At 42.5% G+C, this 26,165-nt stretch overlaps 1 protein-coding gene across 1 annotated transcript; it reads right to left on the reverse strand.

The window, feature by feature from the left end:
* Positions 1 to 10,847: 10,847 nt before the first annotated feature.
* CDRT15L2 (CMT1A duplicated region transcript 15 like 2) lies at positions 10,848 to 12,055 on the reverse strand. Its single transcript, XM_072783749.1, has 2 exons — positions 11,864 to 12,055; positions 10,848 to 11,463 (listed from the first exon to the last, which is right to left on the reverse strand). The coding sequence occupies exons 1-2, from the start codon at positions 11,999 to 12,001 to the stop codon at positions 11,020 to 11,022; spliced, it is 582 nt and encodes a 193-aa protein (XP_072639850.1). The 5' UTR covers positions 12,002 to 12,055; the 3' UTR covers positions 10,848 to 11,019.
* Positions 12,056 to 26,165: the final 14,110 nt, after the last annotated feature.

Here is a 26,165-nt window from a genome sequence, read left to right on the forward strand (position 1 = left end):
GCAGCACATGGGGCAGGATGGAAATTCTGGAGAACTAATGCTCCAGGAATGAATTTCACCCATGTGGGATGGGTATTGGAGGATAAATACCTAGTTTCCTCTCCCCTCAGGGGGGCCAGTTTGAAGTCCCACATAGTATCTCAAAGTGTCTCTGATGGCATTTAGCTCCAATTGCCCCCAGTGGTAACCAGCACACCACACATACTTTATTATATATCCTTTCTTCCTTATCTTACTTTCCCACTTCCAAAACAAAACAAAGCAAAAAATTGAAATTAATTTGTATCCAAACCCTTGCCTCAGGATCCACTTTGGAGAGAATCCAAACTGAGATTGAACAGAAGGCAATACCAGGGGGCACGTGGGAGTGGGCTGGTCTGTGATATCCTTAGAAGGCAGAGTGAACATGACTTACCCATTGAAAGAGCAAAAAGAGGGAGTGAGGAAGAAGAGAATGCCACAGCTGGACTGATAAATAAATTTCTTTTATTTTTATTTTTATTTATTTATGATAGTCACAGAGAGAGAAAGAGAGAGGCAGAGACACAGGCAGAGGGAGAAGCAGGCTCCATGCACCGGGAGCCCGATGTGGGACTCGATCCCGGGTCTCCAGGATCGCGCCCTGGGTCAAAGGCAGGTGCCAAACCGCTGAGCCACCCAGGGATCCCTGATAAATAAATTTCCACCTGGTTTTGAAAAAAGAATCATTTATGACATTATAGTTTTACTGTATAGTTTCAATGGAGTGAATATAAAGCAAAGAGAATGGATAATAGAATGAAAATCTAGATGTAGAAGGAATTAGGCTCAAGATTATGGGGAGAGAAAGTATAAAATGAGAATTAGCTGCAGGGATAGGAAAAAGCTCGTGAGAATTAACTGCAGGGATAGGAAAATGGGAGAAAAGTGACAGAATGAATGAGGTAATGTGTAAAACGAGATGAAGAATGGATGAGGAGTGAGGAAATATGGCAAATGAGATGGGGAATAAAGTAGTCAATGAGAGAAAAGATTACACAGTAAATTAGAGATATTCATTTTATGTGCAAGGAAATGAGAGAATGGAAAGGAATAGAAATAAAATTAATCATGGCAACCAAAGCTGTGGGAAAACAGATAATGAATAAGTGGGCAGAAAGAATGGATGAAGGATTGAGAAAATGAAAAAAAAAAATGATGGCCCCAAATGACTGAATGATTGAGACCATGAAAATGGCAGTAGAGAAAGAACAGGCAACCCTAAAAATGGAAATAAGATTAAATTAAGGAATGAAGGAACATCCAAGGAGAAATTAGCAGAATGAGAAAAAAAGACATCTGCTGTGAAGAAATGAAAAGAAGGAATGGATACTTCTTTCCAAACTTTAATCAAAACCTTTTGCAAAGTTCTGAAGTTTTCTCCTGGAGCTGCCTGCCACTTCTCCCTCCAGCTGGATCCAGATGGCTGAATAGCCCTGAGGGAGAGAAGAGCCAGGAATTGTGGAAACAGTGAAGGACAGCAGCCAGGGGACTACAAAAATCACTGAATTGCAGAGATGCCACCAAAGATAAGCTCCACATTAAGGTCCTCCAATAAAGATAAAATCCTAAAACTTATACTTGACTCACTACATCATTTTCATTTGCTGAACTTATTTAAAGTCAATATGTTTTCTTCCCTAATATTAATTAGTCTTGCTATTGTAATAGTAATAATATAATTGAATATCCATGTTATTAAACAATGTAATAATTATATGGTGGTAGACTCCTAAATGTCTCCACAAATCTTAGTCTGGCGCACAGCCATCCATCTAACTAAAGACACTTCCCAGCCTCCCTTGCTACTAGGTGTGGCCATGTAACAATTTGGACCAATGGTCTGTGAGCAGAATTGAAGTCTACCACTACTGAGTCTTGCCTTCAACAGAACTGGCTATGAATTCCACATTCTTTCTTCATTCCTGCTGGCTAAGAGATAGTGAAAGTGGGAGCAATAGCCACTTCAACCCAGCAATGGAAGCCACATGTTGTGAGGACAGCAGACAGAGCAGAGCCAAGCCAAGTAGAACATTTCTACCTAATGTGTACCACATGTTTCTAGACTTTATGTGAGAGGTGAAGTCTCTTAAGTGACTGTATTTTGAGGTATCATTATTGTATTAGCTAAATCAGTACTCTAACTAATGCATACTGATTTTGGAACTTAAAGATACCACTGTTTACCTATTAACACAGCACACACACACACATACAAGCAGTACTATTCTAGAAATAGAAATAGACTTATTCGCATTCTTGTGGGATCTTTCTCGGCCATTAACACATGTTTAAACTTTTTTTTTTTTTTTTTACATGTTTAAGCTCTTAACTAATTTTCTCACTTTCTATATTTCGGGAAGACTGCCCCAGATCAAGAGTGAGGACTGGGGCACCTGGGTGGCTCAGTGGTTGAGTGTCTGTCTTCGGCTCAGGTCACGATCCCGGAGTCCTGGAATTGAGTCTTGCATTGGGCCCCCATAGGGAGCCTACTTCTCCCTCTGCCTAGGTCTCTGCCTCTCTCTCTCTCTGTTTCTCTCATGAATAAATAAATAAAATCTTTAAAAAAAAAAAGAGAGAGAGAGAGAGGACTGTGTGTCCAAAAACAGCATAGTTGGGCTATATGATTTAATCGTTGAGGGAATCTGCCTTATGTTGTGAAGTGGCCTGAGGGGCCAAGAGAAGTGTTTAAGACTTAAGAACAGAGATTCCAGAACTAAGCAGTCAGGGTTCTTAGCTCCATCGCTCACTAACTTTGTGACCTTGGGAAATGACTGACTTTGGTGCCTTAGTTTCATCATCTGCAGAAAGGGATGATAGTGCCACATATATAGTGGGAATAACCTCAGGTAACGTGTAAAGCACTTTAAACAGTGACTGGAACATAGTAAGCATCAAAGAAGTGCTTTCTATGATCACTTTTGTTGTTATTATTATTAGCATTAGCATTTTTGTTATTATTATTAGTTATTAGCATTTTGTCATCTCCAGAGTTGTTCATAGAACAGTGTGGGCTGATAATTTCCTCATTCAGCAGATGAAGAAAATGACTTGTTAAAACCCACACTGGTTTCTTAGAAAAATATCCAAGGTCCGCTAGTTCCATGGATGAATAATCTGATTTATTATGAGTTGAATTTTCCCTTAAGTCTTTATCCTAAAAGACTGTCTCCATCACCAAGGTGGAGAACTTTATGTTCCTCCTTAATGTTATCCTCTAAAATGTTAGCTATGAGCCTCATTACCAACAAACACTTGTTAAAGCCTGTGACACAAATACAATTAAGTTAGCTCAAATAAAGTGAAAGAGACTTAATGTAACTTCCCCAGGTCACAGTGAGTGTGTAAAGCTGAGATGAGAACCTTGGCAGTTTGCTTCTGGAATCTCTGTTCTTAACTCTTTTTTTTTTTTTTTTTTTTTAAGTAGGATCCATGTCCATCATGGAACCCGGTGTGGAGTTTAAACTCATGCCCACGAGATCAAGACCTGCCTGAGCTAAAATCAAGTGTTGGACACTTAGCTGACTGAGCCACGCAGGTGCCCCTCTGTTCTTAACTCTTACACAACCCTGGATGTCATTTCACATTTTAAATTAAAATTTGACCCTGTCCCAGTTTTCACCTTTTATAGCACTAATCCCAGGAGAAGAATTTGATTTGTCCCTTTTGGGTCTGATATCTGCCTATCAGCTGTAGCCACAGGACTGGGTTACTTGCTACACCTTGGCTTCCCAGACCCGAGGGGAGGCTAGAATGGGAATAGTTCCAAGACAGAGCTTTAAGCACACAGCCACTCCAAAACCTATCTTTTAGAGGTAAAATGTGCAAAGGAAACTTAGATTTGTGATTAAATAAGATGGTAAGTTTATCTGTTCATGGGAATAGACGAAGGAGAGAGATACAGAATTGGATGTCACCACCATATAGGTAGGTTCACAGAACCCATAAGAGGAGATGACAAGGCTTAGAGAGAAAATATGGCGAATATCATTCCCACAAAACCGCAGTGAACGAGAGAAGACAGTCAATTAAAGTGACTGAGAGTCATGGTATCAAATGTTCCATAGAGGTAAAAGGAAAAAAAAAAAAAAAAAAGGACTCAAAACTGTGCTCTGAATCTGGCAAGTAAAAGGTCTGGCACTTTCAGGAGAGCAGATTAGGGGAAAACAGCCCAACACAGACAGCAAAGTTTTGATCAGAGCATTCTGGAAGCAAGGAACTAGGGACAATGAGTATAATTGCTTTTCTTTTTCTAAGATTTTACTTATTTTTTTGACAGAGAGGGCGTGCACAAGTAGAGTGGCAGGCAGAGGGAGAGGATGGAGTAGGCTCCCCACTGGGCAGGGAGCCTGATACCAGGCTCGATCCCGGGGACCCTGGGATCAGGACTTGAGTCAAGGGCAGGTGCTTAACGGACTGAACCACCCAGGTGCCCCTGTAACTGCTTTTCCAGCTCCACTTGGAAGAAGGAGAACCATAGAGCAGTAGGTAGAGGGAAAGGGGTGCAAGGACGGGGTACTAAAATTTGTTTTTTAGAATAGATCTTGAACAAGTTTTGTAAGCTGAGGAGAGAGAGTCAGTAGAAAAGAACTATTTGAAGATGAGAGAGAGAGGTTAATTGATAGAGACATTACCAGAGCAGAGGGTGATAGGATTGATTTTAGGTAGGAAGAGAGCTGCATCTTCTTTTAATTGCCTGACAAGTTTCATAGCATTGATTGATCAAACTCAAGCTAATGCGAGACGGTACTGTAGGAGTCTCAAATATTGTGATTGTACACTTGACCCTTGAACAACACAGGGATTGGGGCACTGACCCCCCGCAAAGTCAAAAATCTTTAAAAAAAAAAAAAAGAAAGAAAATCTGTGTATAACTTTTGACTCCCCCAAAACTTAACTAATAATAGCTGACTATTGACCGGAAGCTTTACCAGTAACATAAGCAAACTATTAACAAATATTTTGGTGTTATATGCATTATATACTATCTTCTTATAATTAAATGAGCTACAGAAAAGAAAATGTTACTAAGAAAATCATAAAGAAGAGAACACTCATTTATATACTGTACTGTATTTTAAAAATCCATGCACAAGTGGATCTGCGCTATTCAAACCCATGTTGTTCAAGGGTCAGCTTGAGTGTGTTTATTTTTAAAAAGCATGCTGGCTATGTTTTTGCAAACTAGATTCTAGGACACAGAAATGGAAGCAGATTGTAATATCTTCTCTGTCCTTAAAAATCAAAATTGTCCGTATTTTAAAAAGGAATTGCAGATAGAAGAGTTCATACTAATAGTTCCAATTCAGATTCAGGACTACAAAGCTTTTACATCTCATCTCCACCTCAGGCTAATTGGATGATTCTATGGAAATAAATGGTTACAGGGTGAAGCCTTTTGAATTCAGGCATTTGTGAAGCTCTCAGAGGAAGAGCCAGCTCCAAGCTTGGTCACCCTAAATGAAGCCTGCCAATAGAAAACCCGATTCACAACAGGTTCTTAATCCATTTTAAGGCGTCATCCTTAAAAATGAATGGATAACCAAGAATTATGAGACATGTCAGGAAAGCCTTCAACAGGAAAGAAAGGGAGCAAGGAAAACAGAGGGGAAATTGACACCATAATTCAAGAAACAAAACAGAACTTAAAGGAGAATAATTATCCTTAGAGATATTTGAGAAGATGTTGCATCATTAAAACCCAGCAGAATGCAATAAATGAGGAATAAATAAAATTTTAAACATATAAGGTCTTGCAATTTACATCCCACAGTATTTGTCTCCGGAAAGTACTTGAGATGTGCTCCAGAACAAAACAAAAGAAAAATCAAGAAGGAGGAAGCTGCATTGAAACCTCAGGTCAGCCCAGTGGTGCAGCCAGAACCAAAGCCCAGGAGTATGGATTCTAACTATGGAGTAGCAAGACGTGTTCATCCTAGAATCCAATGTTGTTGTTTTTAATAAAAAATATTGAATAATAAATTTATTTTTTATTGGTGTTCAATTTGCCAACATACAGAATAACACCCAGTGCTCATTCCATCAAGTGCCCCCCTCAGTGCCAATGTTAAGCCCAGATAACAACTGGCACCCCCAGCCTCCCTCCTCTAAAAGCAGAAGGCCTGCAAGTTTTAGGGTCCCCTGACCAAGCGGATTCCTTATTCTGGTACTATCCCCTGAACCATAAACTTCCATGAGAAAGAAGGCCCTGTGAGGTGGAGGGGGGGTGGGGAGCTCACTCACACAGCTGAATATCCTTAACTGAAGCAGAGTAATCTTTCCCACTCCAGGTTGTCCTCTCTCTAGTCCTTGAAGCCTAGCTGGTGCTTGTGGTCTATGCTGCAGACAATCAGTGGATCCAGCCCAGGGAATAATGAACGGAGATGCCAGTAAGATAATTGCTGCTGGCCTAAGGAGCCAGCAGTCCAGTTTCCATAGGAGGGCAAAGAACTCCAGGAGAAAGGGGGCTCGGGGACAATGGGTATCCCAGAGAGTGTGGAGTTACTTGAGAAGATGATAAAGAAGACACTTGAAAAACAAAGAGGCATGGGGAACACTTACAAATGATGCATTAATGCTCAGGAACATGTGGACATGTTTAGACAGGGCACTATTCTAAACACTAACTTCTTAGCTCGCTAATCTTTGTAATGGTTCAGAGATATGTACAATTATGATTTCCATTTTAAAGATGATGAAACTGAAGCACAGAGACTAATAAGAACTTGCCCAAGGTCCACGGTTAGTAAGTAGCAGAGCCAGCATCAGACTCTGGCAGTGTGGCTCCAGCGCCGCAATGCTAGGAAGTCCTGCCTGAGGCAGGAAGTACACTAAGGGTGCACCACCTGGCTACACTGTAAGCAACATATACTTAAACACAACAATGAAAGCACTGTTTATGGATTTTCATCTTTTAGTATCAACTATAAACACAACTCCCCAAATCGCTACATTTTTAGAACTTAATGTTCTGGCAATATAAAATTAAAGTCAGATGGCAAAGTTGAGAAATGGGAAAGAAGGGTAGGAGAGGGAGAGGTAACTGGTAGGGGAGCTGATATCCTCATTGTGCAAAACTCTGTTTGTGGAGACCTCATCTCGCTGTTCACTGCTACATTCCCAGCCCTTACAAGAATGTGCAGCCCATCTCAGGCACTCAATAGATATTTGTGGAATGATGGATGAAAGAAAGGGAGAGGAAAAGAAGAAAAAGGAAGAAAGGAAGGAAGGGAGGAAATCTAGAGAATTGTATATTTAAATGACAAAGGTAATTGATAGAATACAAAATAATGCTAAATTTTATTGGGAGGGTATGGGTGGCATGGATATTGCAAGTCATCTAAATCCTTATCTACCACAGCTGACAGGCAGTAAACAGTATTTACATTTTATAAATTAGGACAAAATGATACAGGTATATTATTCAGAAAATGTACATAAATACAAAGGAACGAAAACCAAGAAAATTTGTAAGTGTTAGAAATGGCTGGTTTTGGACAGAGGATATAGCTATAGAAAGGTAGAGCAGGAGAGGACTGATTCATTGTAAGCCCATCCATGTTCTTTTTTCTCTATGTGCATGTATTATTCTGATTTAAAATAAAATTTGGAAACCATATACATGTGTATATAAACTTTACATTTTAGGACAGTTTTGGATTTACAGAGACATTGTGAAGATAGTACAGAGTCTTCTCGTAAATCCCATACTTAATTTGCCCTATTACTTACATCTTCGATTATTCTGGTATATTTGTTACAATTAATACATCGATATTGATACAGCATTTTATTTTATTTCATTTTATTTTATTTTATTTTTTTATTTTTATGTTAACGTATCCTTTATTACAAACAAAATTCATGAAGCAATTATAGAGGTTTAGGACAACCACAAAAATTAGAAACAGCGCAATGAGAGGGGAGGGGAAGCCTTCCGTTGCGCTGCAGCCATCACGAGCTGCTGCTCTGGGCCGAGGCTGGCTGCTCCACTAAGGCAGGTGACTGCACTGGCCCTTGGACGAACCCGAGAGCGGGCACTGGGGCCTGCTCCACCTTTTGGAGGGGCCAAGGGTGCAGGGGCTCCTCCAGGTCGGGACAGTATGTCAGAGGTGTGACCAACACCTGCAGTGGCTTCGACTCAGCAGCTGGCATCTCGGCTTGGGGCAAGCACTCAGCTCCAGCAGCCGTGACCGGCCCCATCACCTCTGGCCCTGAAGTGTCAGCAGGCCCCGCGGTAGGAGCTGGGGTGTCCTCTTGACGTGGTTCGTGATATTGCTCAGGGGCCGAGGCTGGTTGCCCCACTGAGACAGGTGGCTGCTCCGGCACTTCGGGGGCCTTGATTGCAGGCTCCCGGGCCTGCTCCTCACCCGGGGCAGCCAAAGGTGCAGGTGGCTCCTCCAGGTCCGGACAGTGAATCAGAGGCGTGACCACCATGTGCATTGGTTTGGCCTCGGCAGCTGTCATCTCAGCTCAGGCCAAGCACAGCACCAACTGCCATGCCCAGCTCGAACTGCTCAGGCCCATAAGCTTCAGCTGGCCCTCGGTCGGAGCTTCGGGGGTTCTTGAGGTGGTTCAGGATATTGCTCAGTGGTGGAAGCTAGTTTCTCCACTGAGACAGGTGACTGCTCTGGCAAGTGCGGGACCCTGATAGCATGCGCCAGGATGTGATCTATCACGAGGGTGGCCAAGATTGCAGGTGGGTTCACCTTGTCGGGAGACTGAATCAGAGGTGTGATCACCTCATGCATTGCCTTGGACTCAGCAGCTGGCATCTTGACTCGGGCGAAACACTCAGCTCCAGTAGCCATGTCCGGCTGGAACAGATCAGGCCCAGAAGCTTCAGCTGGCCCCACTGTAGTAGCTCTGGCGGGCTCTTGAGTTGGTTCAGGATGTTGCTCAGTGGCTGAGGTCGGTTGCCCCACTGAGACAGGTGGCTGCTCCGGCACTTCAGGGACCTTGATTGAAGTCTCCAGGGCCTGCTCCTTAGCCGGGGCAGCCAAGGGTGCAGGTGGCTCCTCCAGGTCGGGACAGTGAATCAGAGGTGTGACCACCATGTGCATTGGCTTGGTCTCAGCAGCTGGCATCTTGGTTCGAGCCAAGTACTCAGCTCCAGCAGCCGTGTTCAGCTCCAACAGCTCAGGCCCATAATCTCCAGCAGGTCCCGCGGTAGGAGATCTGGTGGGCTCTTGAGTTGGGGCAGCATGTTGCTCAGTGGCCCAGGCCGGTTGCTCCACTGGGCAGGTGGCTGCTCCAGCATGTTGGGGAACACCATCGCATGTGCCAGGATGTGATCCACTTTCAGGGTGGCCAAGGTTGCAGGTGGCTCCTCCAGGTCGGGACAGTGAATCAGAGGTGTGACCATCTTGTGTATTGGCTCAGACTCAGCAGCTGGCATCTCAGTTAGGGCCAAGCACTCAGCTCCAGCAGCCGTGACCGGTTCGATCACCTCAGGCCCTGAAGGTTCATCAGGCCCCGTAGTAGTAGCTGGAGCGGGCTCTTGACAAGGTTCAGGATGTTGCTTGGGGCCGAGGGTCGTTGCTTGCCTGAGGCAGGTGGCTGTATGGGCATGTCGGGGACCTCCATAGCAGGCATCAGGGCCTATTCTACCTCTGGGGTGGCCAAGGGTTCAGGTGATTCATCCGGGTCGGGAAAGTGAATCAGAAGTGTGACCACCATGTGCATTGGCTTGGCCACAGCAGCTGGCATCGCAGCTCATGCAAAGCACTTAGCTCCAGCAGCCATGACCAGCTCAATCACCTCATGTCCTGAAGCTTCAGCAGGCCCCACAGTAGGAGCTGTGGCAGCCTCTTGACGTGGTTCATGGTGTTGCTCAGGGGCCGAAGCTGGTTGCCCCACTGAGACAGGTGGCTGCTCCGGCACATCGGGGACCTTGATTGCAGGATCCAGGGCCTGCTCCTCATCTGGCCCAGCCAAGGGTGCAGGTGGCTCCTCCAGGTCAGGACAGTGAATCAGAGGTGTGACCACCAAGTGCATTGCGTTGGTCTCAGCAGCTGGCATCTCGGCTCAGGCCAAGCACTCAGCACTGACAGCCGTGCCCAGCTGGAACAGATCAGGCCCAGAAGCTTCAGCTGACCCCACTGTAGTAGTTCTGGCGGGCTCTTGATGAGGTTCATGGTGTTGCTCAGTGGCCGAATTCGGTTGCTCCACTGAGTCTGTTGGCTGATCCAGTACTTCATGGGCCTTGATTGCTGGGCCTAGGGTCTGTTCCTCCTCCAGCGCAGCTAAGGGTGCAGATGGCTCCTCCACGTCAAGACAGTGAATCAGAGGTGTGACCACCAGGTGCATTGGCTCAGACTCAGCAGCTGGCATCTCGGCTCGGGCCAAGCACTCAGCTCTAGCTGCCGTGACCGGCTCGATCAACTCAGGCCCTGAAGCTTCATTAGGCCCCACAATAGTAGCTGGGGTGGCTTCTTGACGTAGTTCATGAGGTTGCTCAGGGGCTGAAGCTGGTTGCTCCACTGAGACAGGTGGCTGCTCCGGCACTTTGGGGACCTTGATTGTAGGCTCCGGGGCCTGCTCCTCATCCAGGGCAGCCAAGGGTGCAGGTGGCTCCTCCAGGTCGGGACAGTGAATCAGAGGTGTGACCACCATGTACATTGGCTTCAACTCAGCAACTGGCATCTCGGCTCGGGTCAAGTACTCAGCTCCAGCAGCCGATTTGGGCTCAAACAGCTCAGGCCCATAATTTCTAGCAGGGTCCGCAGTAGGAGCTGGGATGGGCTCTTGAGGTGGTTTAGGACGATGCTCAGTGGTCAATGCTAGTTGTTCCACTGTCTGTTGGCTGCTCCAGTACTTCGTGGACCTCGATTGCTGGGCCTAAGGTCTGTTCCTCTTCCACGGCGGCCAAGGGTGCGGGTGGTTCCTCCACATCGGGACAGTGAATCAGAGGTGTGACTACCACGTGCATTGGCTCTGACTCAGCACCTGGCATCTCGGCTTGGGTCAAGCACTCAGCTCCAGCAGCCATTACCTGCTCGATCACCTCATGCCCTGAGGCTTCATAAGGCCCCACAGTAAGAGCTGGGGCGGGCTCTTTGCGTGGTTCGTGATGTTGCTCAGGGGCCGAAGCTGGTTGATCAACTGAGCCTGGTGGCTGCTTAGGCATTTGGGGACCTGGATAGCGGATGCCTGGGCCTGTTCTTTTTCCAGGTTGGCCAAGGGTTCAGGTGGCTCCTCCACGTTGGGACAGTGAATCAGAGGTGTGACCACCATGTGCATTGGCTTGGACTCAACACCTGGCATCTTGGCTCGTGGCAAGCACTCAACTCCAGCAGCCGTGTCCGTCTTGATCACCTCAGACCCTGCACTCCCCTTGAGTCCGCACTGGCCTCTGTTAGCTGTGCAGGGCACTTTCCTGTTCATCAAGGAGGTGGAGCACTGGATTTCTTCCTCCCATTCCTGCCCCATCTCCTGTGTGGAGCTCTGTAACGACAGTGCCCGGCAGCCAGGCAGGAGGCCTCAGCACCCTATCTGGCTGCCTTGGCTGGGCCGCACATCCAGCTGACTCCATTCCAGACACACCACACCACAGTCAGCACACACCTCCCCCAAGGAGAGAAACAGATCTGCTCTAGGACCTTGGGTTAACTCTGGGATGGGTAAGAGGCACCTCAGGAATCCTCTTTCCACCCTGCCCACCATGACATCAGTGTGACCATGGAGGGATCACCGGGGAACCTGCTGCCCTGCAACCTCTTCCAGCCTGGATGGGACCTGCCCACACATCCCTGGTTCCCTGAAACTGAAGAGGAGGGGATGGGGCTGCCCAGGATGGCTGGCACAGGTGGCCTGGCCTGGTCTGGCCTGGGCTGCTCTGTATTACCTTAGGACGCCTCCTGGCAAATGCCTTGAGGCGTGGGGTGTGATGGTGGAACCAAAGTCTACAGCATTTGAAAAAGTCGCATCCCTGGGGTTTCTGGAAGCCAGAACCCCGGGAAGTTGGCACGCAGCAAGAGAACATCTTTCACTAGCGGATGTCTCCAGCCAAGTGAGCCTGATATGGGGCTGCACTAGAATGTGGGTGCCTGGTTGCAGGGGTTCTAAGTTCTGTTGGGCTCTGTTGTCAAAGAAGTGACCTCACTGCCTAGGATCCCCTACCTGAGTCCACTCCTGGTTGAACCTTCGGTGTTGTCTTTTCATTTCTGTGTCTAATGGACATCTCAAATTTAACTTATAGAAACAAAATGATTCCCCTCCACCTCAGGCCCTCCACCCCAGTATTCCATGATAGACTTCTTTATTCCACTTGTGCTTATGTGGACCATCCACCTTGGAGGTGTCCTGGGTTTCTCCCTCTCTCACATTCCACATCCTGTCCATGAGATTCACAATATGAATTGTGCCCCTGTGCTATCTGCATCATTCTTGTCTCATTTCCTCTGTGCTGTCTGCATTATTCTTGCCTCGTTTCTTTCTTTTTTAAAAAATTTTTATTGGAGTTCAATTTGCCAACATATAGCATAACACCCAGTGCTCACCCCGTCAAGTGCCCCCTCAGTGCCCATCACCCAGTCACCCCAACCCCCACCCACCTCCCCTTCCACTACCCCTTGTTCATTTCCCAGAGTTAGGTGTCTCATGTTTTGTCACCCTCACTGATATTTTCGCTCATTTTCCCTCCTTTCCCTTTATTCCCTTTCACTAATTTTTATATTCCCCAAATGAATGAGACCATATAATGTTTGTCCTTTTCTGATTGACTTATTTCACTCAGCATAATACCCTCCAGTTCCATCCACGTCGAAGCAAATGGTGGGTATTTGTAATTTCTAAAGGCTCAGGAATATTCCACTGTATACATAGACCACAGCTTCTTTATCCATTCATCTTTCGATGGACACCGAGGCTCCTTCCACAGTTTGGCTATTGTGGACATTGCTGCTAGAAACATCGGGGTGCAGGTGTCCCGGCGTTTCATTGCATCAGTATCTTTGGAATAAATCCCCAGCAGTGCAATTGCTGGGTCGTAGGGCAGCTCTATTTTTAACTCTTTGAGGAACCTCCGCACAGTTTTCCAGAGTGGCTGCACCAGTTCACATTCCCACCAACAGTGCAAGAGGGTTCCCCTTTCTCCACATCCTCTCCAACATTTGTGGTTTCCTGTCTTGCTACTTTTCCCCATTCTCACTGGTGTGAGGTGGTATCTCATTGTGGTTTTGATTTGTATTTCCCTGATGGCAAGTGATGCAGAGCATTTTCTCATGTGCATGTTGGCCATGTCTATGTCTTCCTCTGTGAGATTTCTCTTCATGTCTTTTGCCCATTTCATGATTGGATTGTTTGTTTCTTTGCTGTTGAGTTTAATAAGTTCTTTATAGATCTTGGATACTAGCCCCTTCCTGATATGTCATTTACAAATATCTTCTCCCATTCTGTAGGTTGTCTTTGAGTTTTGTTGACTGTTTCTTTTGCTGTGCAGAAGCTTTTTATCTTGATTAAGTCCCAAAAATTCATTTTTCCTTTTGTTTCTCTTGCCTTCATGGATGTTTCTTGCCAGAAGTTGCTGTGGCCAAGTTCAAAAAGGGTGTTGCCTGTGTTCTCCTCTAGGATTTTGATGGAATCTTGTCTCACATTTAGATCTTTCATTCATTTTGAGTTCATCTTTGTGTATGGTGCAAGAGAGTGGTCCAGTTTCATTCTTCTGCATGTTGCTGTCCAATTTTCCCAGCACCATTTATTGAAGAAACTGTCCTCTTTCCTGCTTTGTCGAATATTAGTTGACCATAGAGTTGAGGGCCCATTTCTGGGTTCTCTATTCTGTTCCATTGATCTATCTGTACTGTTGCCAGTACCACACTGTCTTGATGATCACAGCTTGGTAGTACAACCTGAAATCTGGCATTGTGATGCCCCTGGCTCTGGTTTTCATTTTCAATATTCCCCTGGCTATTCGGGGTCTTTTCTGATTCCACACACATCTTATGATGATTTGTTCCAACTCTCTGAAGAAAGTCCATGGTATTTTGATAGGGATTGCATTAAATATGTAAATTGCCCAGGGTAATATTGACATTTTCACAATATTAATTCTTCCAATCTATGAGCATGGAGTATTTTTCCATCTCTTTGTGTCTTCCTCAATTTCTTTCAGAAGTGTTCTATAGTTTTTAGGGTATGGATCCTTTACCTCTTTGGTTAGGTTTGTTCCTAGGTATCTTATGCTTTTGGGTGCAATTGTAAATGGGATTGAGTCCTTAATTTCTTTTTCTTCAGTCTCATTGCTATTGTATAGAAATGCCATTGATTTCTGGGCATTGATTTTGTATCTGCCACACTTGCCAAATTGCTGTATGAGGTCTAGCAATCTCGGGGTGGAGTCTTTTCGGTTTTCTATGTACAGTATCATGTCATCTGCAAAGAGGGAGAGTTTGACTTCTTCTTTGCCAATTTGAATGCCTTTTATTTCTTTTTGTTGGCCGATTGCTGAGGCTAGGACTTCTAGTACTATGTTGAATAGCAGTGGTGAGAGTGGACATCCCTGTCTTGTCCCTGATCTTAGGGGAAAGGCTCCCAGTGTTTCCCCATTGAGAATGATATTTGCTGTGGGCTTTTTGTAGATTGCTTTTAAGATGCTGAGGAATGTTCCCTCTATCCCTACACTCTGTTACAGCATTTTAAACCAAAGCCCATATATATTAGGACTTCCTGTTCCAGGATCCCATGCAAGATACTACATTGCCTTTAGTCTCCTTGTCTCCTTCCCCTCTTCTTGGCTGCATTTATTTCTCAGATTTTCCTTGTTTTTTGAAGACCTTAAAGAGTATTGGTCAGGTATTTTGCAGAATGTCCCTCAATTATGATTTATCTGATATTTTCCTTATTATTAGATCAAGTTATGACTTTAGGGGATGAAGACCACAGTGGTAAAGTGCCATTCTCGTTATGTGTATCATGGAAACATGCTACCGATGTAATTTATCATGTTAATATTGACTTAGTTCACCTGGCTGAGGTAATGTTGCCTGCTTTCTCGACTATAAAGTTACTTCTCCCCTCTTCATGCTGTACTCTTTGAAAGGAAGTAATTGTGCTCAGTCCACATTTAAGGAATGGGAAATTATGCTTTACCTCCTCAAGTGTGAAGTATTTGCATAAGTTGTTTGGGATTCTTCTGTAGAGAATGCTCTTTTAAAAGTGCAAATCAGGGGCCCTGGGTGGCACACTTGGTTAATTGCCTGACTCTTGGTTTTGGCTCATGGTCCGGAGATCAAGCCCCAAGTTGGGCTCCGTGCTAAATGTGGAGTCTCCTTGAGATTCTCTTTCCCTCTCCCTCCATTCCTCTCACTCATGCTCTCTCTCAAATAAGTAATCTTAAAAAAAAAAAAATAAAATCACAAATCAGATTATATCAAGCCCTTGATTAAATTGCTCTAGTGACTTCCCAGCCTTCTTTAAATAAATTCCAAACTCCCTACCATAACCATGGCCCTATGCTCTTTGGTCCCCAAATTCTGGTCTCCATGGCTTTATTTTTTTTTTTAATTTTTATTTATTTATGATAGTCACAGAGAGAGAGAGAGAGAGAAGCAGAGACACAGGCAGAGGGAGAAGAAGCAGGCTCCCTGCACCAGGAGCCCGACGTGGGATTCGATCCCGGGTCTCCAGGATCGTGCCCTGGGCCAAAGGCAGGCGCCAAACCGCTGCGCCACCCAGGGATCCTCTCCATGGCTTTATTCAATCCGACCCTCATCCTTACGTTGGGCTGCCTACTAGACTCTGCAGGATCTGTCCCCATCTTCCCTTTGACCCCATCCCATTCTTCCCTTCTTGCGGTCACATTCATCTATTTTCTGTTCCTTAAAAATGTCATTTTTCATCTTAATGGTTTTGCTATGGCTGTTGCATCCTATCTTTGCAAAGCAGGTTCTTTCTTATCATGGAGGTCTTAGCTTACATGTTTCCAACTATGTAGTTTCAACCAGTCTCAAATAATCCTGTTTCATTTTCAACATTTTACTTATCATGCCCTTAGTGATTTCATGTCCATATTGTCTGCCTCCACTCATCTAGAATGTTCAAACATTGTGAGAATTGTCTTTATCTGTCTTACCTATTGCTGTAATACCTATACTCCAAACTACTCCTGATACAGTATCAGTGAATACATGATTCTATGTGTATTCTGGAGGTTACATAGAGGAGGAGGTTATAAAAATATGAAGTCAGACTACCCTCTTGAACCAGAAGCTTCTGCAACCAGAAGTTTGAGTAGTTGAGAAAGGGTTAAAGCTAATGGTTAACTGAGAAATCACTAAATAAAAGCAACATAGAGTGCACTTTCTAAAAGGAATTCATTATATGGCATTCTCCCAGGAAAGCACAGAGCTCTCCGCTGCTTGGCTTTTCAGTTCCCTTTAAGTTAAGTGAACCATAACTAAGTTGGGAGCTTCGTTATATTTGCATGGTTAAAAGCACTGTCACCTCCAATGGTATATTTTAAATAAAAAGCAAGCTTCCAGGACTTAATATCTGCACTAATATATTCCATGGTCAGGGCTTAAGTTGAGTGGGAAAGAAGCCAAACTCATCTTCCCCTTCCTCCTCCGTTGCACACAGTAGAAAGGCTTTTAGTAGCTAGAACCAAACTTTCCAGGCATGAACGTTCTTTTCATCACAGAGTGCTCCATTGACTAGCACCAATGGGCTTTCTCATCTCATGCAAGAACGTAGCTAGATGGACTCATTAAAGGAAGAAGAATCTCTCTTACTAACATGTAGACATGCAGACAGATTATAGTTAGCAGAAAAGGGAGAGCAAAAGACACTCTGCAACTTGTTCCTTAAATATATAGCATAGATTTTGTATGACCCAAGTTTTATTTTCACATAGCAGCTATGTATTCAGAAGGGTTTATATTTGTTGTACCCAGTGCCAAGCACTGCATTTTAGCCATTGACTATTTGGTGGAACACAGGGGCTACAGACCCCATCACTCCATAACCAGCTTCTAGTGTCTTCCTCCCTCAGCCCCAAGGAATGAGCAAATAAACCATAGATTGCTAATGCTCTGTATAGAACTTGGGGAGCCTTTGGGTCCAGAAATCCCAATTTTCTATCACCCCTTGATGATGGGAATTCTGTTATTGGTGTTTATGGTTCATTATTTCATTCATTTATTTATAGTGTTGTTATTGTATTGCTTATTTTTATCTATTGTTTATTTTACTGTTGCTCACAATTCAATCCTGCATGGGTCTTGTACACTCTTGCTACCTATTTGTGGTCCATGTCCACATTTTGACATCACATGGGAGATTGTTAGAAATGCAGACTCCTATTCCCACTCTTGACAGACTGAATCAGAACCTGCATTTTACCAAGATCCCCAGGTGACTATTATGCACACTTAAGTTTAAGGAGCACTGCTTTCATCCATCAGACCTGCCCCATACCATGCAGATGACAGCTACCAAAGCCCCCATACTCTTCACAGCTTGGCTCTGAAACCTTCCCCCATCTTCTGTTTCTGACCCTATGGCTTGTCTCTCTTTATGTGGCCTCACTGCTTATATATGGAATCTGACACAACTTCTGTGGCTTTGACCTTTTCTTCCCTCCTTACACAGGATGCAGATTTTTCCTCTGGTTCTACGTCAAGAAGAGCAGGGAAGATATAAGAAAGCAAAGGAGCTGAGAGAGGAACAGAATCCATTTTAAAATGTCTCAAGTCAAAGTAGTTATTAGAAAGTTACAACTTTTCTGGGATAAAAAAGAAAGTTGTGTCCCCAGGACTCAGGAACCAGGGCTGCCCCAGAGCCCTCAGCAGCAATCATTTATGGACATTTATACCAGTGCTCCCTTATCAGGGTCCTTCAGTTACCATCTAACCCAGCTGCTGTATTTTAGATCAAGTTGAGTGAGAGAGACAGAGAGAGAGAGAGAGAATCTGATGGTTTAGTCTGGCCCATGAACTGCTTTTCTGTGCATCAGTGGTATGTTCCGGACTGGTCCAATCAGCTGTGGTTCAGGGTGAGTTTGTAATGTACAAATCCCACAGGTAGGGTTCGGGTGATATAGGTTCTCTTTGATGGGAAAGTGTTGGGGGAGATTAGCATATTTAATATAATACCTTAAACCATAGCAAAAAAGGTATGTGCTGAACTTGGGGGTAACTTTTATTTCACAGGCCTAGAATATATCCTTAGATTTCTAGGCTCAATAGAACATGATGACTAGTTTAACATGGATGGAGATGTATTTATAATTATCTCATGTATGTAAAAAGCAGATTTGAACTTCAGTCATGCTGAGATCATTCATCATATATAAACAATCTACAAATGACATAAATGATCCATGGGAAAGTGTCAAATACATTAAAATATCAGTTTAGTTTAGGTTTAACTCAGAAGACACTAATATCCCTTTTCAAAAGTTTTAAATGAATACAATTCTGGATCAGTCTATTTCAGTAGACGTCTTATTTAAAACTTTTGGTTTAGTGAAGGAAAAATTATGTGTGGGTTTGGTTCAGAGTTCTGTCAGTAAGGATGGTTCATTCCTGTTTTTGTATACACGCTATTCCTTACAAATTCTAGACGTGTATATAGTAACACAAACAGGCCATAATTATAATTCTCTAAAAGGAAGGGGAGAAAACTTAAAGCCCTTCTTGTTTTCCCTGTTGCCAGACTGGTTTCTAACTAACCCATCTTGATTAATGGGTTTTGTGATATTTTAAAAGTCTTTCTAGTAATAGAGATGCCAAAGTGTCCCCGGTTAGATGATTCCAGTAAGTTTTTCCCCATGAGATGTTCTTCTATATAATTACCTGCAATTCCTCACATGGCAATTTACATTCTTAGCCTGGTTTTCAACAGCTTGGGAAAATGGCTGGTTATTGTCTTTTGTATATCGATTAGATGAAGAAAGTCAACTTTTTAAAAAAAAGATTTTATTTATTTGAGAGATAGTGAGAGAGAGAGAGCACAAGTAGGGTGAGAGGCAGAAGGAGAAGCAGACTCCCCACTGAGCAGGGCTCTATCCCAGGATTCTGAGATCATGACCTGAGCCGAAGGCAGACACTTAACCGACTAAGCCACCTAAGTGTTCCAAAAGTCAACTTTCTTAAGTCAAAGATAAATAACCACAGTTTTGAAAACAGAGTCCTAAGTGACAACAGGAGGTATAATTAACTTGTCCTCAGTTGGATGCCTCGGTGGCCTCAGAAACTGCAGGTATGAGATGAAAGTAAATCTGATAGCCATATCTTAATATAATGTTGGGCAGACTGGTTTGAGACTGGTTTGAAATGTCATAACCAGCAAGCTGAAGACACATGAAACTTTTGTCTTCACTGAAAGAATGTTGCTCCACCTGAATGAGATCCCAAGCAAATGGAGACAATTGAGAATGACACATCGAAGATGATGCAAACCTTTATTAGCATTAGTATACATTTGCCATATTTGTTAAGTGAATGCCATGTAAGGAGGAGCAGTATCAGCACATTTATAAAACAGAGAAGAAAAAAAATAGTGAAATAGGACTATGCTGATTTAGAATTCATGAGAATGTGGATAGAGGAGGTTACATTTACCTTTGATTATGTATAAAGAAAGAAGACATTTCAAAGCACATTAATAGGACATATTTAGATTGCTCAAGAAAATAGGCTCTGGTTCTTCACATTTGATATGCAAATCTTAAATTATCTTTTTTTTTAATTGAAGTACAGTTGACATGTTATGTTAGTTGCGGTATACAACATAGTGATTCCACAAGTTGTTATGCTATGGGCACAAGTGTAGCTACCCTCTGTCACCATACAATGCTATTGACTTCCATTGACTATATTCTCTATGCTGTACGTTTTATCACCATGATTTATTTATTCCTTCTTTATCTCTTAAAGCAACTTTGCCAGAAATTTTATGTGGGGCAACATTGTTAATGATGTATTTAATAAATCTGTGCTTAAAAGTAATAGAATATTCTAAATCAGATTGTAATTTAACGTATCCTTGTCCATTTGCTTCATTTACTTAGACTTCACTATATTGATGTTCCAAAAAGAAATGCTTGAAGACAGTGGAGTAAAAAAAAAAAATTTTTTTTTTTTTTTTAGAAAATATAACCTCACTAATAGGGAGCCTCTTTCCAGCTTGATCTTTAAGGAGAATAGAGTAAGTAAAACATAGGCAGCAAGCTGGGAATTTTTTTACAAAGAGCCAGTTTGGACTTAGGTGAACTAATGTCACCTTCCTTGAGTATTTACCCAAGTCCTCAAACTTTGAAAAAGGGACAATGTCTAGTCTCTTGAAGACTGGCTTGGATTTCTTGAGATAGAAGGGCAAAAGGTTATATCACAAAGCAGGTTTATACAGAGGGGTGTTCCATGAGGTTGACAGAAGCGGCATCTGCTGTCAAGGCCTTCAGATCCTCTTCAGACCTCACTCACCCTGCCCTCATTCCCCCAGGGAATGCAATTGTCTTGGCCTGTGTGGTCAAGGCTGGCTCAGGCTGTAGCACTTCGTTCTGGCATGAAAGAAGGCTCCTGTGATCATTCTGCTTCATGTGGAAGAGTCTTGATGAAAAGATGTCACAATGTGCAACCTGGAGCAGAATCCTGGCTCTCCAGAACTGCACCGGGCTGCTAATCCCTGACTCCAGGGCTTCATCTGTTTAGTGATTCAGTACACCTTACTTTAAAAGTCTGACTAGCAAGATCTCAGCCCAGTCTGCCTTGAGGGAGTCTCTTTAAAATGCTATTTATAGTGCATAATCAACATAATCCTATTTGCAAGTACAGTATCATACATAATGAGCCATTTGATTTGCAAATTTCCTAATGCCATTAATCTGACAACTTTTGTGCCAGGTCAGGCAGCCTTCACTGATAAAATCTCAAGGCTGCCACCTTGGTGGTTTATTTCAAGTGTCTCTGTGTGGATTATAGGAAGGGGATATTCTGTAAAGGAAGGTGTTCCCTGTGCCCTTTGTCGGGCCTTTTGCAGCTTGTTGCAGTCATCAAATAGTACAGGATGAAGGGTTGAATAGCAAGGCTGTGTTTCTGAATTGGCCTCTCAGGGTTGTGTGATTTGGGATCTGAGGGGATTGGACTAGTTGGACACCCCATGATCCTCTCCTTCAGGGTGACCTTCCCAGATTCTCTGAGTGACTGTCTTATGCCATTCTTTCAGTTTTCTGTGTGTGTGCTTCCACTACCTAGCCAACAGGGTGTTATATTATTACTTGCAGTCTGTTTCCCTCACTAGGATGCAAGCTCTGTAAGGGCAGGGACTGATTCTCATTCATCTTCAACTCCCAGAAACTAGCAGGTAACTGGCATGCAGTAGGAAATCAACACATTTGCTGATCTGAACCGAGGTAAGGTCTCTTCAAGCTATGAAAGCCCATGATTCTAAGTTAGGTACTATTCAAAGAATTGCAGAGAGAAGTCAAAATGGGAATGTATTACGGTAATATTGGCTGGTAAATCTGATCAGGGGCCAAAAAAGTTGAGCTAATGATTCTCATCCTTGGCTACACATTAGAGTCATCTGGAAAACTTAACAACAATGAAACAAAAACAATGTTTTTCCCCCCTCAGTAGGTTCTGATCTAATTGCTCACTGTTCTCTTATTTCCTTTTACCATCCCCAAAATCTTCCCCTGTGCCCCCTGCCCACCCCCCACCCCCCACTTTGATCTTGTGTGCAGCCAAGGTTGAGGAAATCTTATTGCTCCAAACCTTACTCTAAGTGGGCATCAAGCTATTATTATCTATTGGAGATTTCAGCTTCATAAATAAAACATCAAAGTAATACATGTTCACTGTATAAGAAACTTAGAAAAATACATATAAATAGAAAATATAAATACCTGTAATTTTATTTTATTTTATTTTTTTTATTTATTTTTTTATTGGTGTTCAATTTACTAACATACAGAATAACCCCCAGTGCCCGTCACCCATTCACTCCCACCCCCCGCCCTCCTCCCCTTCCAACACCCCTAGTTCGTTTCCCAGAGTTAGCAGTCTTTACGTTCTGTCTCCCTTTCTGATATTTCCCACACATTTCTTCTCCCTTCCCTTATATTCCCTTTCACTATTATTTATATTCCCCAAATGAATGAGAACATATAATGTTTGTCCTTCTCCGACTGACTTACTTCACTCAGCATAATACCCTCCAGTTCCATCCACGTTGAAGCAAATGGTGGGTATTTGTCATTTCTAATGGCTGAGGAATATTCCATTGTATACATAAACCACATCTTCTTTATCCATTCATCTTTCGTTGGACACCGAGGCTCCTTCCACAGTTTGGCTATCGTGGCCATTGCTGCTATAAACATCGGGGTGCAGGTGTCCCGGCGTTTCACTGCATCTGTATCTTTGGGGTAAATCCCCAGCAGTGCAATTGCTGGGTCGTAGGGCAGGTATATTTTTAACTGTTTGAGGAACCTCCACACAGTTTTCCAGAGTGGCTGCACCAGTTCACATTCCCACCAACAGTGTACGAGGGTTCCCTTTTCTCCCCATCCTCTCCAACATTTGTTGTTTCCTGCCTTGTTAATTTTCCCCATTCTCACTGGTGTGAGGTGGTATCTCATTGTGGTTTTGATTTGTATTTCCCTGATGGCAAGTGATGCAGAGCATTTTCTCATGTGCATGTTGGCCATGTCTATGTCTTCCTCTGTGAGATTTCTCTTCATGTCTTTTGCCCATTTCATGATTGGATTGTTTGTTTCTTTGCTGTTGAGTTTAATAAGTTCTTTATAGATCTTGGAAACTAGCCCTTTATCTGATATGTCATTTGCAAATATCTTCTCCCATTCTGTAGGTTGTCTTTGTGTTTTGTTGACTGTATCCTTTGCTGTGCAAAAGCTTCTTATCTTGATGAAGTCCCAATAGTTCATTTTTGCTTTTGTTTCTTTTGCCTTCGTGGATGTATCTTGCAAGAAGTTACTATGGCCGAGTTCAAAAAGGGTGTTGCCTGTGTTCTCCTCTAGGATTTTGATGGAATCTTGTCTCACATTTAGATCTTTCATCCATTTTGAGTTTATCTTTGTGTATGGTGAAAGAGAGTGGTCTAGTTTCATTCTTCTGCATGTGGATGTCCAATTTTCCCAGCACCATTTATTGAAGAGCCTGTCTTTCTTCCAATGGATAGTCTTTCCTCCTTTATCGAATATTAGTTGCCAATACCTGTAATTTTAATACTCAAAGAGTTTTTTACATTTTGTTATATTTCCTTCCCAACATACAACTTTCTAAGAAAAACATCATAGATTCTGTTGTGTAACTTGCTTTTTTTCACTTGGTAGTATATTGTAATCATCTTTCCATTTCAATAAAAACATTTATCTGCTACTATTGATTAATTTTTCATAGGCAGAACAACTGCGTTGTGCTTCCTTCAACCTCTTTTTCTGCAGCCTAAATAAGGTGCCTTGGATATATTTAGAATTTAAACTTGTTTTGAAAATAGTGGTATTTTTCTTAAAATCTCAACCATTTTCCACATAATGCATCTAGTAAGGAATATTTTCTACTTTTTGGCTATTTATTCTATTTTATATGTAGCTTTGCAGATACAACAGTAGATCTGAGAATAAAAGATGATGCCAAGTTGGATTTCTGTGATTGTGTTAACACACAACAGCCTGCATTTAGATAATAAATTTCCCTGGAGATATTTCATTAAAAAAAAACAAAAAACAAAACAGGTTTGAATTCCGTGCATAGGATATATAAAACCATGGTACTCAGATATCAAATGGTAGAAATTTTTTTATGTAATTATAACACTAATAAACTTAGTGTTTAACCTAACGTATAGTCTAGAAACAGAGCACCAACAAAGCTGTAACCTGAATCCTTGTAAAGAGTAAAAAGAAAAGTGAAATAATGAAAACAAAAAATTACCAGAAATACCTGTGGTACTCGTTAGATTATCCAAGTAACCACTGAATCTTTTAGAGATTCTGAATCAAGACATTTTTCTTCCTCCATGCAACTCCCCATGACCCAGCACAAAAGATTCAGAAGTTCTGGAAACCATCTATTGAGCCACTGTTACTAATACTGATACTAAGCACTAATATGGAGTGAATCTAATCTGGTCTGCTCCCTTGGGGAATATGAGAAAGTCCACAGAAATACCATACACCAGACTCACCCTGTGCAGTGTCATGGGTTTCAATATACATCTATCCCTTGCTTACCGTCTTTCATACATTCCTGAAAACCCTGCCACTGAGTTGAGTGAAAAGCTGTTAAATGGAAAAGTACTTTCACTCATCTTGATGGGAAAGATTGCGATTAATTTCATTCTGATCAAGGATACCTAACCATATTTCACTAACACGGAAACATTTTGGATGAATGACAAAAGACAAATTATTTTAATATACAACAATGTGAAAATAAATACATTTAATTTGTAGAAGAAAAGTGGTGAAAGTTTACAAAGGGAGAGAGAGAAGCCTGGAGGGTAGGTGGTGCTAGGCAGAGTTGGGTATCAGGTGATTGATGCAGGCAAGGTCGAGGCTCAGGGGCACAGCACACTGCCTTTAACCTAAAACTAAAGCACCCAAGAACACCTTTACAACAACATAAAGGTGAGAGGCTTTGGAAATGTGTGGAAATGGTGCATGTGCACCGCAGGCTGAAGATTCATAGAAGCTGCAACATTCTCATCCCTGTCACTTGGCACGCACACCAGAGCAAAATATTCCTGGCTCATCCAAAAATGGGCTACAATTCACATTTGTTCCACATGAGACTAGCTGACTAGAAACTGCTGTACCGAGATGGGATGAGTGTGGTTTTGACAGAACCCGTAATGTTGAAGTAGCCTTTTCATGGTGTTTATTTAGAGTGTTTTTGAATGAAAATTGTTATACCAAATTAAAAAAAAATTAAAGAGATGTCACTGCCTGAAAACTGGTTTAATTTTTCAAAAGCCATTATGGTGAAGTGTCATTAACTGAAAGTCTGTCAGGTGAGTCTGGACCAATATGCCCTAGTCAGATCCATGTTTTAGTCCTTTAGAAGTGAGTAATGTAGTTCCGGATATTTCGTTTGTATGGGTCATTTCACCCATCTGGATAAAGTCCAGGATTTCTCATAATGAGTCTGCTTTTTCATTTTCCTAATTTTAATTTCTATTAAAGAGAGTTTACCGGTAGCTCAAAAATTTATTTGAGTGCAAGATGGATTTAAGATAATTGTGGAATGTATAATGAATGCATAAAAAGGTTATAGAAAAGCACACGGCACTTACTACATTTTTCAGGAATAGTTGAGTCTTACTAAATGGCAGCAATCATTCACTTTTCCAGCCAGTCCTTTATTGCAATGTTAATAGCTCAGTCATATTTGCAGTCATTTTCATATTTCAGGCATGAGATGTTCTATTTTGTTAGAGCATGGGAAACTTTTAGCATTAGGAAATAAAAATTCCTTAAGTATGATTTGCTAATTGTTTGACATTACTCTTAATAGGAGTGGCATCTTTAATAAGGGGATAGATGAAGGGTGTTCATTTCCAAGCATAGAATAAACCTCTGGTCTTTTCATTTAACAAGTGTGATTACTACGTGTTAACCAACTCAGAAACAGAATGAAGCAGCAAGGAGTAATTTTAATTTTGCCATTTTCTATATGGGAAATAGGAAATAACATGGCTCTTTTTTTTTTCCTTATGAAAAAATCCATTTAGTAAGACTCTAAAGCATTCTTTTCACCGTCTAAGCAACCTACCAACCTCCTACAAATCCAGCTAGAGCTACAAGGGAAAAAAGGCCTCCAGTGATTTGTTTTTTTGGAGGGGAAAAGGGGGAAGGGCTTGGAGGGCAGTATATCATGAAGGTCTTGTCTTGCTACTCTGCATTTTTACCTTGAATTTATTGGGTGTGTGCTTTTTCTGTCTGTAATACATTATGCACTCCCTCTAGTGTCAGAATTTGTATATGATCCGAAACCCAGCTTGACAAAGTGCTGCTATAAACATTAGAGTAAGGTTCAGGCTCCTAATTATGCCATATTTCAAAGATATTAAAGGCCACCTAATAACATGAAGAACAGCCCTGCATGAAGACACTCTCGCTCAGAAAAGAATGCATATTTTAACCTGTGTTATGAGGAGACTTCTTCTAAGGTTTCCTCTCCTCC

Source organism: Canis lupus, chromosome 18 (assembly GCF_048164855.1).
Source record: "Canis lupus baileyi chromosome 18, mCanLup2.hap1, whole genome shotgun sequence".
NCBI lineage: Eukaryota > Metazoa > Chordata > Mammalia > Carnivora > Canidae > Canis > Canis lupus.